Source organism: Cetorhinus maximus, chromosome 9 (genome assembly GCF_964194155.1).
Source record: "Cetorhinus maximus chromosome 9, sCetMax3.hap1.1, whole genome shotgun sequence".
NCBI lineage: Eukaryota > Metazoa > Chordata > Chondrichthyes > Lamniformes > Cetorhinidae > Cetorhinus > Cetorhinus maximus.
This window is the reverse complement of record NC_135887.1, coordinates 63,147,084-63,163,668: the sequence shown is the minus strand read 5'-3', so window position 1 is coordinate 63,163,668 and position 16,585 is coordinate 63,147,084. Positions and strand designations below refer to the sequence as shown.

The 16,585-nt window shown below is 42.9% G+C and overlaps 1 protein-coding gene across 1 annotated transcript in view; it reads right to left on the bottom strand.

The window, feature by feature from the left end:
- Nucleotides 1-16,585, bottom strand: part of LOC144685056 (SITS-binding protein) — a 228,798-nt gene that overhangs the window by 177,674 nt on the left and 34,539 nt on the right. The window contains exon 2 of the mRNA XM_078549590.1: nucleotides 4,758-4,929. Within this exon, the coding sequence (XP_078405716.1) occupies nucleotides 4,758-4,929 (172 nt within the window). The remainder of the gene's footprint in view (nucleotides 1-4,757; nucleotides 4,930-16,585) is intronic.

The following is a 16,585-nucleotide window of genomic DNA, read 5'->3' as shown; positions in this document are numbered from 1 at the left end:
CCCTATCTCTGTAATCTCCTCCAGCTCCACAATCCTCTCCTCTAACTCTGACCTTTTGAGCATTCCCGATTTTAATCACTCCATCATTGGAAGCCAAGATTCTAAGTTCAGGAATTCCCCCTCCATTCCTAAAACTCTCTTTCCTCCTTTAAAACACTCTGTCAAACCTTCCTCTTTGCCCTAATATTTCCTTATATGACACGGTGTCAAATTTTGCTTTCTAACTCTCCTTGCGATCTGTTATTATGTGAAAGGTGCTATATAAATACAACTTGTTGTTGTCTGCCCCAGGTCTTTTTCCCTCATGCTGGGTACTCTGTTGCCCTCTCACTCTCCTATTAGTTCAGTCAAGTGATTGTGCTTAGTCAATCAGCATTGTGAGGTGGGGGTCTTCGAAGACTGATCCTACACCCCCCATCATCCCTGCCTGATCTTCCACCCTTCCCATGCTGCTGCTCCACATAAGATCAACAGACTTGATATAGGCCGGGGTCAGGAACAGGAACCTTCCTCGACTGAAGTGCTCAGTTACATGCTGGGCAGAGCATTTCTCAACTGAGGCTCCATAGGGGGCTCCCAGCATCAACTCCCCGAACTGGTAACTTTCTAAAATAACACCACTCTACATTATCAAGGGAATGTCATCAAGGAGGCCTGCTGTCCATCAGTAAGAGCTGACTGGCCCGGCTGTCATAGTTTCAGAGAAATACGATATTCCCTTGCGAGCCCTGCCTTTGCATTAAAAGCTTGATGTGTTCCTTGCATCCCTGCAGACACTAGCTCAATAACAAGTGTCCCAAATTAGCAGGAAGCCAGCAGACCTGTGAAGCTGCGGCCGTTGGCTGGTGTGATGGATCCTAGCATCCATTCAGTTTGAATATTGTGTGGGCAGCTTCACAGAATGACAGGAAGCTGCACAGGCAGGAAATGTGGCTCAGATATGGGTCCTCGAGCCTGTTCCATCATTCAATTAGAACATGCCTGATCTATGAAGTAAATCCATATACCCAGCTTTGCCTCATACAGGAACATAGGAAACAGTAGCAGGTGTCGGCCATTCAGCCTGTCGAGTCTGCTCCGCCATTCAGTTAGATCATGGCTGATCTTCTACATCAACACCATTTTCCCACACTACACCCATATCCCTTGATGTCTTTCCTATCTAGAAATCTATTGATCTCAGTCTTGAACATTCTCCACAATGATTGAACCTCCACAGCCCACTGGGGTAGAGAATTCCAAAGATTCACCACCCTCTGAGTGAAGAAATTCCTCATCATCTCAGTCCTAAATGGCCTGCCCCTTACTCTGAGACTGTGTCCCCTGGTTCAAGACACCCCCCACTCCCAGCCAGGGGAAACATCTTTCCTGCATCTACCCTGTCAAGCCCTGTAAGTATTTTGTATGTTTCAATTAGTTCACTTTTCATTCTTCTAAACTCTAGAAAATACAGGCCCAGTTTCCTCAATCTCTTCTCATAGAACAATCCCGCCATCCCAGGAATCAGTCTGGTGAACCTTGTTGCACTCCCTCTATAGCAAGTAAACTGTACACAATATTCCAGGTGTGGTCGCGCCAAGACTCCATACAATTGCAGCATGACTTCCTTACCCCTGTACTCAAATCCTCTTATAATAAAGGCCAAACACCATTAGCCTTCCTAATAGCTTGCTGCGCTTGTTTTTAAAAGGACATAAGTTCACCTTGAAACTGTCAGCAAGCAGGCCCCTTCAAAGGAATCACCTGACCTTTATGGTACTTGAGAAAGATCTGGTTGTTTGTTTTGTACAGCAATCACTTTAACTGATGGGGGAAAATCTGAAAAGGCAAAGGTTGGGAACTTCTGGAAATCACATGGGAGTGAGAAACAACTTAAGTTGTGAACCTGCAGGTTTTTAAGGCAGTCTTGTTGGGGAATAAGCTGAGGAAGGAAGGCTACCCTAACTGTCTCTCTCTCTCTCTCTACCTTGCCTGCAATTGTGTGTGGCTATCAACCTGTAGCCCTCATCTGAGTGTAACTGGTCTGCATTTGGACCTGCAAACCTGAGAACAGTTGGTGAGAACTTCCATTGAGACCCTCCCTCCGAGCTTTATCCTTTATTTTATAAAGTCCATCCTCTAAAGCCCATCTCTGCAGAGAGACTCTATCTGTTTGTCCTTTGTTTGTCTGTGTGTGTGTGTGTGTGCTGGGGGAATTCTTTAGGAAGCGATAAATCGTTATACTTCCTGATTACAATTGTGAGTTAACCAGTACCTGCAACTTATTAAAAAGAAGTTTCATTTTATAATAAACAATCATTCTGAGTTGAAAGAAGTCTAGTTGAAGACTCTTTTATTCTGGGCACCAGTAGGGGAAATAGACAATTGGCTATTTTGGAGAGAAAATTAGACTTTTAAATTAATAGTGCAGCCTGCGGAGTAGTGCGGCTAGATCATATGCGTACACCTCCCATCCTGGTTTATTTAACATCCGCCAGTTCGCCCTTATCTATTCTGCTAGTAATATCCTCAAAACTCTCCAACAGGTTTGTCAAACATGATTTCCCTTTCACAAATCGATATTGACTCTTCTCAATTCTACCATTGTTTTCTAAGTGTCTAGTTATCACATCCTTTATAATAGATTCTAGCATTTTCCCCACTACTGCGGTTAGGGCTAGCTTGTCTATAGTTCCCTGTTTTCTCTCTCCCTCCCTTTTTAAATAGTTACATTTGTCACCTCCCAATCCGCAGGCATTGTTCCAGAATCTATAGAATTTTGGAAGATGACCATCAACTCTTCCACTTCCAGGAACATAAAAAGTTAAGGGATGTTTTCATTGTGGTTTGTAGGATTTTGAAAGGAACTGATTGGTTAGATGGAGACAATGTTTTCCACCAATGGGGGAGTTTAGGACACGGTCATTGAACCTTAAAATCAGAACCAGGCTGTTCAGGAGAGAAGTTAGAAAACACTTCTTCATGTAAAGGAGGAGCAAAGTGTGGAATTCTCTCCCATTGAAAGCAATAAAGACCAGCTTAATTCATTATTTTAAATTGGAGTTTGATAGAATTTTGCTAGCCAGGGATATAAATGGTTATGAAATCCAGGTGGGTGGGTGCAGTTAAAATATAGATCAGCCATGATCTCACTGAATGGTGGAAAAGGCTTGAGTGATTGAATAGCCTCCTGCTGTTCCCGCATTCCTAAACTGGAGTGAGGAGAGTCCATTGATGGGATCATTATTTACACTGGGATGAGGTCATTACCAGTACTGCCCATAAACGCTCTGCCATATAATAGACTCTGCACCAATTAATTAATCATTAAGGAGAAATTCTGTAAAGGTTCTTCCTCACCTCCAAAAATGGTTAAGCTAAATGAGCAATATCTGTTCATTTGAACAATTATCGAATGGAATTCTAGCTGGTTGCTGTGGAAAGAGATTAAATGGGTGAGTAGAATCCATAATGGGACCTGTGGAAGGAGACTAAAGGAAGTGGGCTTCAGTGTGAAAGGGGATGGGTTGTTTGTGGTCACTAGGAGGAGCGGGCTTGATGCCTAAATGATCTTTCCTCAAACTGTGCTCACCTTTGTCCTTACAAAGTACAGGGGAGTTCTAGAGAGTTCGTGGATTCTACCCATCTACTTAATCTTCTTTCACAGCCCGTATTGCGAGCACTGAGCAGAACTGCAAGGGAAGATTGTTGGTTCAACAACAGCAAACAACAGATCCGGGATTATTCTGATACTGAGACTGGAGAAATTTAACCCTTCATTATTGAATTGCTTGAATACTGGACTAATTACTAGCTGAACTCCAATCCAATATGAATAAATTATTAATGTAAACAATCAATCAATCCATTATCAGCAAGTCATGAGTGTCAAAATAGAGGGGTGGAATGTCAATAAGTCATATGATAGCAGCCTCAGGAATCACAGAGTCACAGAATTGTTGCAGTGCAGAAGGAGGCCATTCGGCCCATCGTGTCTGCACCAACTGTCCGAATGAGTACTATGACTTAGTGCCATTCTCCTGCCTTCTCTCCGTAACCCTGCACATTGTTTCAATTTAAATAACCATCTAATGCCCTCTTGAATGCCTCAATTGAACCTGCCTCCACTAAACTTCCAGGCAGTGCGTTCCAGACCTGAAGCACTCACTGTGTGAAAAACTTTTTTCTTACATCGCATTTGCTTCTTTTGCAAATCACTTTAAATCTGTGCCCTCTCATGTGGTCAGAGCAGATCTGAGGAGAAGGCTCCTGGAGTGGAAAGTGTTTTTTGCAAACCAATAGAAATTGGGCAGATGTTAGGGGTGTGAATCATGACCCTCTCGAGTAAATATACAACACTGGGCATAAAAGTTGCCCAAAAGATGATTGGACAGCAATGATTTATCCATGGTGATGGCTGGTCCAACTGAAAGGCCTCCCACAGAGACCATGGAGCCCTCGATAAATCTCCTTTCACTGCTGACATTGATCTTTGAAGGATTACCAACAGTGAATAGACGCCATCTGGAGTAGCGACTGCACCTTTCTCCATTTCTTGTCTACCCCATCCCCCAGGCAAGCTCAGCTATAGCTTAGATTGATGTATGTAATGGCATTGAAGGCAACCAACTCCCAACCTGACATTGTTTGTGGCCATGACTTATCACAGCGATCGACCAAATGTCCAAGCCAATGTTCAGATTTGAGAGTTAAGCTGAAGCCCAAATTTCTTGAAGAGTTTGATTTGCATGAAGTGTACAGAATGTCCTCTCTCTCACCTGTTGATCCAAGGAAGTACCTCTCTAACACAGATCCATAACCTGTGGGGGTGTCCTGAAGGTCACTGATGATGAATGGCTGGGAGTCAATGTCAGCATTATTTATGGGCCAGTACTGTGATTGCATGCTTCCTCCTCCGAACCAGGACACATTCACCATAGAGAAACAATCCTGTGAACAAGTTACAGAGAATCAAATTACATATTACATAGACTACTAAACATCTACAGCACAGAAACAGGCCATTCAGTCCAACAGGCCAATGCTGATGTTTATGCACCATGGCTCCCCCCATTCTACTTCATCTCACCCTATCAGTATAACCTGTTAATCCTTTCTACCCTGTGTGTTAACCTGGCTTCCTCTTAAACATACCTATGTTATTTGCCTCAAAAGTCTTTGTGGTAGTGAGTTCCACATTCTGACTGAATCCTCAATTGGGTTTATTAGTTACTATCTTATATTCATGGTGTCTAGTTTTGGGCTCCACCCCACCACATTTAGCACTTTTAAAATTAAAAGATTGTAAGAGGAGCCCTGGAAAGTATACAATGTTCCCCACTAAACTCAGTATCTACTGAAAAATTATAAGAATAAAAGAAAAAATGCAATGATTAAAAGTAATTTGTTGTATTAATCTCCTGCCACAGACCATTTACCCTCCATATCATCGTGGAATATTTCCACACAGTGAATCATCTTCCACATTCCAGCTACAACCTCCACTAGTATGTATTCTCCCCATTTATTGAATCTCCTTCAAATGCCTTTGTATACTCTCCCTCTCAAGATCCCCACCCATCCAAATGAGTGTTTGCAGGGTACTTGATTGTAGGAGAAATTGCAGCTTAATCCAGGCCTCACATAACATTCACACACATGTACATCGTTATGATCGTTGTAGAGACCGATAACATTTTTTTTAAAAAGGGATCCCCATGAAGCCAACAGAAAGAAAATCATTGGACAAGGTTTCATTTTTCAAAACTTTTACTGTAGCAAACCAACAAAAATCAACATAATTTAAACATTAATTAACAGGTGAAGGTTATTTCAAATAAAAAGGTAAATTTCACTTTAAAGAATCGATATGCCTCACACAGTTACAAGCACTCGCACTACTTTCCGCACAAATGTGGGACCACATGCAATCTCATAGCCTCTCCAATTCGGCCTCCGCTATGTAAGATCTCTCACTTCCCATCCAATTGTTTTGGCTCTTGAGTTGCATTCATCAGCATCTTTAATCCATCCAAAGTCCCAGGACATGGTTACCACCAACAAGGTACACATCTGCAAATGCACTCTCTCTCAGGTCACAACAGTCCTGATGGCACAGAATCCCCAGGGACTGAGTTCCCTGATCCATAATCCCTCACTTTTCCTGTTGTCAGGGTTCTGTCCTTTCCAGTTGTATAACACACAGAGTAACTCCATCTCTGCTCTATTCTCAGAGTCCTGCTTCAACATCAGGATCTGTTCAAAGACTGCCAAACAGAAAACCGTTCCATTCGAAAAGAACCTTGCTTATTTTCAAAACAAAAACAGAAACAGAAATACCTGGAAAAACTCAGCAGGTCTGGCAGCATCGGCGGAGAAGAGCACAGTTGATGTTTCGAGTCCTCATGACCCTTCAACAGAACACCTCCCACTTTTGTATCTCTTGCTTATTTTCTCTTTACACAAATTCACCGTGTTCTAACCAGAAAAAAAGGCTGAAATCCAACCCCATTGCAATTAGCTTTCTATTTTACCCTTTGCTTTTTAGTTGTTCATTCCCATGGCAACACCAGTTCACATGGGCATTTTTCGGAAATTAATGACATCATGGTCAGGAAACCAATTAACTCTCTTTCAAAATACTCCTCAGTCCACTCTGTTCTTAAAGGGACATCACGCAAAAGAAAATACAAGGTAGGATTTTCCTCATCAGGGGGGACTTTGCATGGGTGGGCACAGGCGGGCATGGACCCAATCAGCGCCTCCAATTGGGTTCGTGCCACCGTTTTACATGGGCGGGCCAATTAAGGCCCGCCCAGCGTGACGCGCGCCCAGAAGCACTGTGCGCTCCCTGTGTGGGCGGGAGGGGGGGGTGCGCAGAAATCTCCCTGAGGCAATTAGTTTTAAGTTTTAACAGTTCAATAAAGTGTTGAAAAAATGTTATGACACGTCCCCTCATGTGAAACGGTCACATGAGCTGGGACATGTACATTAATTTCAATGAAAATTTTTGATAAAATTTAAAATCATTCAAGAAACCTCATCCCACCCGTGGATGAGGTTCCATGAAAAATGCAAAGGCCGCCTGGGCTCTTCACCTGCCCGCCAACCTTAAGGTTGGACGGGCAGCTCCGTTAATTATTTTAATTGTTAGTTAAATGGTCTTAATAGGCCTTTGACAGTTCGGCAGGCGCGCAGCCGAGTCAACTGTGCGCCCGCCGGACTGAAAATCTAAATGATGCGCGGTGACGTTGGGATGCACGCCCAACATCACCCCATGTCATTTTACGCCTCGATGAGTGGGGCCCTCCCCCGCTCACCGAGCTGAAGATTCTCCCCGCAGGCTTTTCCCAGCACATGGGTCGTCACAACTTCTAACAGGCAATTCCCCACTGAACCATGAGGAATGCTGCAAGGTTCTAAAAAAGGTTGCATAGTTTGTAATAAAATCACGTGGGAGGTACTGGAATCAGCAGTCAAACTATTGGTTATTATCTTTGAAAAGTAAAGGTTTGAAATTAAATAGACAGCTGGATTGCTAGCTAGACTGTAATGTCATCTGAGGCTCTCTGTACTATTGTGTAGATTTGCTCGTATAATACATATGCTGACAAACTAAAGAGTTCGCTGGTCATCAATGTGACTGTTTGGAAGATGCGGCAGAGTGAACTGCATAGCTAAATCCTTCCTGTCTCTAACTCGCCTTGTTTTCTTATTGATCCATGTGAACTCCTAACCCCAATTTAATGTGTGTGTGAGGGGGGAGGCCAGAGGATCTCACATAGTGTAAACATTCAGCACCCATTTCACCACATGACTCGCCAGCAGTTATGTCAGCCACAGGTCACATCAATGGGTTACTAACTGAACACGTAAGCAACATGGGTATCTGGTTCAATGAAAGGTGCAGGACAGCATGACAGGAGCAGCACAGGGCATAGCTAAAAATAAGATGCCGACCTGGTGAAGCTCCCACGCAGGGATACATGCAGGTTAAATAGCAGAAGCCTGACAGATGAGTGCAAAAGGCAACACTGAAGCATTTGCAAGCATCTTCAGCCAGAATTGCCGAGTGAATGATCCACGTCAGCCTCCTCCTGAGGTAATACCAGTCTTCAGGCAGTTCAATTCACTCTGGATGATATGAAGAAACAGCTGAAGACACTGAATACTTGCATTGAAGGCAGTATAGTGAAGGTTCACTGGATGAGGGGGTTGTGTTAATGCGAGGCTGAGTAAACTGGGTCTACAGTCTCTAGAGTTTAGAAGAATGAGAGACGATCTCATTGAAACGTAGAAGATTCTGAAGGGGCTTAACAGGGTATACACTAAGAGATTGTTTCCACTGGCCAGGGAATCCAAAACATGGCACACAATCTCAGGATTAGGACTGAGATGAGGAGAAACTTCTTCACTCAAAGTAGTTGCGAATCTTTGGAATTTTCTACCCCAGAGGGTTGTGGATGCTCCATCCGTAAGGAAGAGATATTAATGTATACAATGTTATTGGAATTTTTTTTTTTAAATAGAGGTTTAGTCTGTGTGTGTGTTAATTGGATTAAAGCCAGCTAGCCTGGGTGCTTTGGTGGATAGTAGTTTTGAGATGTAAATAGTAGGTATAGGGGACATTTGCATTTTATTGAAAAGAGCAGTCAAGAGTAGGGGTGAAATCTTGCACCTAGCTAGGATACACCAAGCAATGTTTATATTACTAGTAAAACTGATACTATGAAAGGGGTTTTATTGTTAGAAGAGGTGGAGTTCAAAGGGCCTGGTGATACAACGAGAATTTGCATTCAAAAGGGACAGCAAGGTATAACCCGAGAGGAAAAAACAAAAAACTACTGCGGATGCTGGAAATCCAAAACAAAAACAGAATTACCTGGAAAAACTCAGCAGGAGTTTGTGTGTGCAGGTCAGAGGCATATAAGGTCAAAGCCTGTAAACCTACAACTGTCTGCAAAGGAAACAAATTGAAAGGAACCTCATTTTGAATTCATAAGCTGAAAATGCTTTGCCTGGTGTCTGGTTAAGTCTATTGGTTATCGTTGCCTTAGTGGAGATTAATTTGGGAATTTGTTAAAAAGTTATGAGAGTAATAATTTGTAGCCATGTGTTTGTGTTTAATTTGTTGTAAATTAATAAATGTTTCATTTAGTTTGATATAAAAATCTCTCGAACTGGTGGTCTTATTCCTGAATTTAGAGCTGCATCTCAAACATACCACTTAAAAATATAGGTTATGACAGTTATTTAAAGTAACTGAGCCTTTACAAACTGCTGTGTCATAACACCATATTCAATATATTTAAGGCTAGGATAGACAGGTTTTTGGTCTCAGAGAATTAAGGCATATGGGGAGCAGCAGGAAAGTGGAGTTTGGGCAGAAGATCGGCCAGGATCATATAGAATGGAGGAACAGGCTTAAGGGGCCATATGGTCTACTCCTGCTCCTATTTCTTATGTTCTCATGTTCTGAAAGGTTAAATGTTCTAGAAAACTTCTGGCTATAGTATTAAAGACTTGTGCCCCAGAACTAGCCGTGCCCTTAGCCAAGCTGTTCCAATATAGCTACAACACTGGCATCTACCTGGCAATGTGGAAAATTGGCTGGGTATGGCCTGTCCACAAAAAGCAGGTCAAATCCAACCCAACCAATTACCACCCTTTCAGTATACTCTCGATCATCAGCAAAGTGATGGAATGTGTCGTTGAGACAATGCTATCAAGCAGCACTTATTCACCGATGTTCAGTTTGGGTTCAGCCAGGACCACTCAGTTCCAGACCTCATTATAGCCTCGGAACTCAAGAGGTGAAGTGAGAGTGTCTGCCATCGACATCAAGACAACATTTGACTGAGAGTGGCATCAAGGAGCTCTTGCAAAACTGAAGTCAATGGTAGCTTTCTTGCCTCTGAATCACAAGATTGTGGGTTCAAGTCCTGGTCTAGGCCCTTGAACACAAGGGCTGCCATTGCAATGAAGAGTGCTACATTTAACGAGACATTAAACTGAGGCCCCTTGGATCAGGTGGATGCAAAAGATTCCATTACACTATTTCGAAGAAATGCGGGGAAGTTATCCCGTTGTGAACAAATTACCAGAGTAACTACATTTCAAAAGTACTTCACTGCCAGCAAAGTGCTTTGAGACATCTTGAGCTTAGGAAAAGTATTGAATAAATGCAAGTCTTTTTTACTGTCAATTACTGCCTCAATTTAGTGGATTCCTGGTCTGTGGATTAGTCAGGACAGAAAACATTCCGTGTGACTTCTCTCTGCTCTGCTTCCCTGACCTCCCTACAATAACATCGCTTCACACAATCACACTCCATCTCATGGCTCCGTAAAGGAAGTCCAAATGCCCAAGTGCCAAAGAATCTGACTCAATGATAACTCATTTGGGTTTTCTGCTATGCCTATTAGACAAAGGTATTAATCACCAGGGAGATGACCCTTACTGCACACACTCAGAGCTCACAGTGGGTAACGATAACAAGATTTTTCAGCACCCCTAATTTGCAATGATGGCAATGCCTCTGTAGTCACAGTGAGAAGCTGATGAATTACGGGATGGTGCAAAGTTTAGTCACTGAGCTTTGATCCTTTCTGTCTGAGCCCCACATCAATGTTCTCTCTGTTTGCTGGAAGTCTCAGAGCCAGTTACAATCTGCTAATCTCTTGTAGGAATTAAATTCTGGCCTTTGAATGGCTCACTAATCCAATTCTACTGCTGGTTCACTCATACTAGATGCCAACTCTGATGTATGAACATTTACACAGATAGAAACAGGGCATTTCAGATTTAACAGGATACATATACATAAAAAGTGACTTAAATATTCAAAGGAGAAGGCAATATGTAATAAAACCTGTAGTTAAACCTGAGCACATCTCCAAAACAGCCCAAAGTATATCACCTGCAATGCAGTCACCGATGTTACTTAAACAATAAGGCAGCTGATTTTCACACAGCAAGATCCCACTAACAGCAATAACATAAATGACCAAGTGATAGAGCTGATGGAGGGAGGAAGGTTGGTCAAGTGCCTTAACAACACACTGCAATTGACTGATTCTCACAAACAGCCTGTTACAAAATCAAAAACACAGTCTGGAACCAAGAAATAAGGGTTAGGAGACATCAGAATCGATTCCAACGATTACACTTGTGCCTTAGCACCCATTGGAATCAGACACAGTGTGGCCTAGATTTTTGTGGAGGCATGGAGGCTCCATGACTGATTCAAAATGGTGCTGGGAACCTGGATCTGGAAGTCCCGTCCCCATTTCCGATAGATCCTATTTTCGCCAGTAGGGGAACGGGGGTGGGACATGACTCACACATGGGGGAAACTGGTACACAGCAGGATCACTTGAACTCAGTGCTAGGTTCAAACAGCCCATTTTCGCTGGAGCAAGAGCTTTATCCTGCAGTGTAGCAGTTACAAATATTTAGAATAGATGTAAATGCTCATTAAGGGCAGATAAGGTTTGTGGAATTGTCAAGCTATCAAGTTATTTTAACACCCTGCACTTTAAATTTTTTTAAAAACAGCCTGTCTGTTTCTCTAAGTTGAAAAAAAATCGGTGCTTGCAGTTTCAATGACACAAACTTATCATTACAGTATTATTACTGTTTGACTGTTTTCACAACCTGTCATTATCATAGTGGGGGCTGTAAGTTCACAATTTGATTGACAGCTTCAAGGGACCTCAGGACAACTTTCAAATGCCATAACTGCAAAACTAGTGAAGAAAAAGAAACCTTCTCTCTCTCCCAAAACTTTATTGACCCTTTGAGTCCGCCTGGAAAGGCAAGCGCTGACTAATCAACAGCAGAAACCATTGCAGCTGCTGAACGCAACTCCTCAACTTCAACCCTTTACTCCAAACAACCAACACTTCAACTGCAAGCTATGGGCCTGCAACAATATCTTAAAGGACTGAACTAATTTTCATCTTTATAAGTATCTTTTATCCTTATCTGCATTTAATCTTTGTATGTATTCAGTTAACATAAGAACATAGGACATAAGAACTAGGAGCAGGAGTAGGCAATTCAGCCTCTTGAGCCTGCCTCGCCATTCAATACGATCATGGCTGATCTCATTTCGGCCTCAACTCCAATTTCCTGCCCTCTCCCCATAACCTTTCAACCCATTACTAATTAAAATCTGTCTATCTCCTCCTTAAATTTATTCAGCATCCCGGCATCCACTGCACTCTGAAGTAGCGAATTCCACAGATTCACGACCCTTTGAGAAAAGTAATTCCTCCTCATCTCTGATTTAAATCTACCACCCCTTAGCCTAAAACTATGGCCTCTCATTCTAGAATATCCCACAAGGGATATCTGCTCCACATCTACTTTATCTATCCCCTTTAGGCATCTTATATACCTCAATTAGATCTCCTCTCATCCTTCTAAACTCTAGCGAGTATAGGCCTAAACTGCTCAATCTCTCCTCATAAGGCAAGCCCCGCATCCCTGGAATCAATCTAGTGAACCTCCTCTGAACCGCCTCCAATACAACAATAGCCTTCCTCAAGTAAGGGGACCAAAACTGTGCACAGTACTCCAGGTGCGGTCTCACCAATGCCTTGTACAGTTGCAACAACACTTCCTTATTTTTTATACTCCATTCCTTTAGCAATAAATGCCAAAATTCCATTTGTATTCCTTATTACCTGCTGTACCTGCATACTAGCTTTCAGCTATTCATGCACGAGGACACCCAGATCCCGCTGCACTGAAGCATTCTGAAGTTTCTCTCCATTTAAATAATGATTCACCTTTTTATTTTTCTGAACAAAATGGATAACCTCACACTTATCCACGTTAAACTCCACTGGCCAAATTTTAGCCCATTCACCGAACCTGTCCATATCCAATTGTAAATTTCTTATTTCTTCATTGCAACTTATTTTCCCACCTATTTTGGTGTCATCTGCTAATTTAGCTATAGTACCTTCTATCCTTGAATCCAAGTCATTAATATAGATTGTAAATAGTTGGGGCCCAAGGACCGAACCCTGTGGCACCCCACTAGTTACAGCTTGCCATCCAGAAAAAGACCCATTTATCCCAACTCTCTGCTTTCTGTTGGTTAGCCAATCCTCAATCCAAACTAATATATTACCCCTAACTCTGTGTGATCTTATCTTGTGTAGTAATCTTTTGTGCAGCATCTTATCAAAGGCCTTCTGGAAGTCCAGATATACTGCATCTACAGGATCCCAATTATCCACTTTGCTTGACACATCTTCAAATAACTCTAGCAAATTAGTCAAACGTGATTTACTCTTCATAAAACCATGCTGACTCTGATGGATTGCATTTTGACTTTCCGAATGCCCCATTACTACTTCCTTAATAATGGATTCCAACAATTTCCCAATGACAAACATTAAACTAACTGGTCTATAGTTTCCTACTTTCTGCCTCCCCCCTTTTTGAATAAGGGTGTTATATTAGCATTTTTCCAATCCACTGGAACCTTTCCTGAATCCAGGGAATTTTGGAATATTGTAGCCAATACATCCACTATCTCCACTGCCACTTCCTTTAAGACCCTGGGATGTAGGCCGTCAGGTCCTGGGGACTTGTCACACTTTAATCCCAATAGTTTGCTCAGTACTTTTTCTCTAGTGATGGTGATTGTTCTAAGCACCTCCTTCTCTATACCCTCTGCACTACCTGTTACTATTGGGGTGGTATTGGTGTCCTCCACCATGAAAACTGAGGCAAAATATTGATTAAGCATCTCTGCCATTTCTGCGTACCCCACTATAAACTCCCCAGTCTCATCCTCCAAGGGACCAACATTCACTTTAGCTACTCTCTTTCCTTTTATATACTTGTAGAAGCTTTTGATATCAGTTTTTACATTTTGCGCTAGTTTTCTTTCATAATTTTCCTTTGCTCTTTTTATTTTTTTTAGTAACCCTTTGTTGACCTTTAAAAGTTTCCCAATCTTCTAGGCTGCCACTGACCTTTGCAATTTGGTATGCCTTAGTTTTTGCCTTTATGTTATCTTTAACTTCCTTGCTGAGCCATGGATTCTTCTTCCCCTTCTTACCATCTTTCTTCCTCTTTGGAATATATTTTACTTGAGAGGAATTGAATATCTCCTTAAATATCTGCCATTTTTCGTCAACTGTCCTACCTTGTAGTCTTCATGCCCAGTCCATAGGGCTAAATCTGCCCTCATGCCTATGTAGTTACCTTTGTTTAACTCCAGAACACTAGTGTGGTACTCAAGTTTCTTGAACTGAACTGAACTTGAAATTCTAGCATGCTATGATCACTCTTCCCTACAGGATCCTTTACTATGAGATCATTAATTAATCCCATCTCATTACTCAAAACCAAATCCAGAATAGCCTGCTCCCTGGTTGGTTTCACAACATATTGCTCCAAGAAACAATCTCTAATACACTCTATGAGCTCTCCCTCGAGGCTTGCCTTGCCAAGTTGATTAGCTCAGTCTATATGCATATTAAAATCACCCATGATTATTGTGTGTCTTTCTTACATGCTCCCAGTATTTCCTGGCTTATACTGTGCCCTACTGCTGAACTATTTGCACACGAACAGAGGAGAGAGCTCATCCTGAGTGAGACACAGCCAGAGTGGGTATTGGCAATTCGGTGCACAGTGGGAATTGAACTGGTAAGTCTTTCTCTTTAATTTCTCTTTAATTTTTGTAAGTTCAGTAGTCTAGTTAAAAGGTTGGTAAGGTAGCTGACTGTGTGACAGTTAACTGTCAATCACCTGAAGCCTGATTAGGGCCTGAATAGGTGTTGATTACTTTTTGAAGCTTAACTAGTGTAAGTCATCTCAGCTTACCTCAGCTCTATTTAAGAAAGGGACTATTTAGAAGCATGCTAACAGTGTGCTTGCACACGGGCAGAGGAGAGACCTCATCATGAGTGAGACACAACCAGAGTGAGGATTGGCAATTTGGTGCACAGTGGGAATTCGGTGCATAGGGGAAGAGGTGCTCTTTGCATTTTTCCTTGCTATCCAACTTCTTCAATCTTCAGGGAGTGGTCTTGCCCTGCTGCAGCAGTAGAGGCTACAAGTGAAAGGAGTGACTGGCAAGTAGTGGGTAAGGTCGGGTTAGTATTTACTACCCTAATCATTTATAGTTTAAGGTCTTTTTGTTGTTTATAGTTTCTATATTCTATAGTAACAAGGATGAGGAAAGAAGTGCCCTCGAGTAACTGAGTTAAAAGGTTTAATTTAAAGGGGTTAGCCATGGCAAGAGAGCTCAAAGCCGTGGTGTGCTCCTCGTGATCCATGTGGGAAGCCGAGGACATTTCCAGTGCCCAGGGACAAGCATGTGTGCAGGAAGTGTATCCAGGTGCAGCTCCTGGAAGCTCGGGTTTCAGAGCTGGAATGGCGGCTGGGGACACTGTGGAGCATCTGCGAGTCTGAGAGCATGGTGGATAGCACGTTTAGAGAGGTGCTCACACTGCAGATGCAGGGACTTGAGGAAGGAAGGGAATGGGTGACCACCAGGCAGTCCAAAAGAAACAAGCAGGTAGTTCAGGAGTCCCCTGGGATCCCGCTCGCAAATCGGTATTCCATTTTGGAAGCTGATGAGGGCGCTGGTTCCTCCAGGGAGTGCAGACAGGCCCAAGCTTCAGGCACCACAAGCAGCCTGCATGTACAGGAGGCGAAGAAGGGAGGAAGAGTAATAGGGGATTCTATAGTCAGGGGAACAGATAAGCGCTACTGCAGCCTTCAACGTGACTCCACGATGGTCTTTTGCCTCCCTGGTGCCAGGGTTCGGGATGTCACTGAACGGCTGCAGGGCATCCTGAAGGGGGAGGGTGATAAGGCAGAGGTCATGGTACATGTTGGTACCAATGACATAGGTAGAAAGAGGGATGAGGTCTTGCATCAAGAATTCAGGGAGTTAGGCAGTAGACTAAAAAGCAAGACCTCTCGGGTTATAATCTCTGGATTACTCCCAGTGCCACGTGTTAGCGAGCTCAGAAATAGGAGAATAGCCAATGAGTACGTGGCTTAAGAGTTGGTGCAGGAGGGAGGGTTTTAGATTCCTGGATCACCGGGACTGTTTCTGGGGAAGGTGGGATCTGTACAAGCGGGACGGTCTACATCTGAACCAGAGCGGGACTAACAACCTTGCAGGTGGATTTGCGAGTGCTGTTGGGAGGAGTTTAAACTAATTCAGTGGTGGGGGGGACACAGAATGTTAGCAGAATAGGGACACATCATAATACAGTAAAACAATCAAGTCAGAGGGAGTACAGCTGCATTCAGTTTCAAGGGAGTAATGCAAGGCTGTATGACCTCTACTTTAATGCCAGGAGTATTACAGGTAAAACGGATGAGTTAAGGGTGAGGGTTGACACGTGGAATTGTGATATAGTAGCCATCACAGAGACATGGTTGAGGGAGGGGCAGGATTGGCAGCTCAACATTCTGGGATATAGAATCTTCAGGCGAGACAGGGAAGGGGGTAAAAGAGGAGGAGGCATTGCATTATTAGTTAAGGAGTCAGTTACTGCAGTAAGGAGAGATGATATCTTAGAGGGGGCATCGAATGAAGCTTTGTGGGTAGAGCTTAGGAATA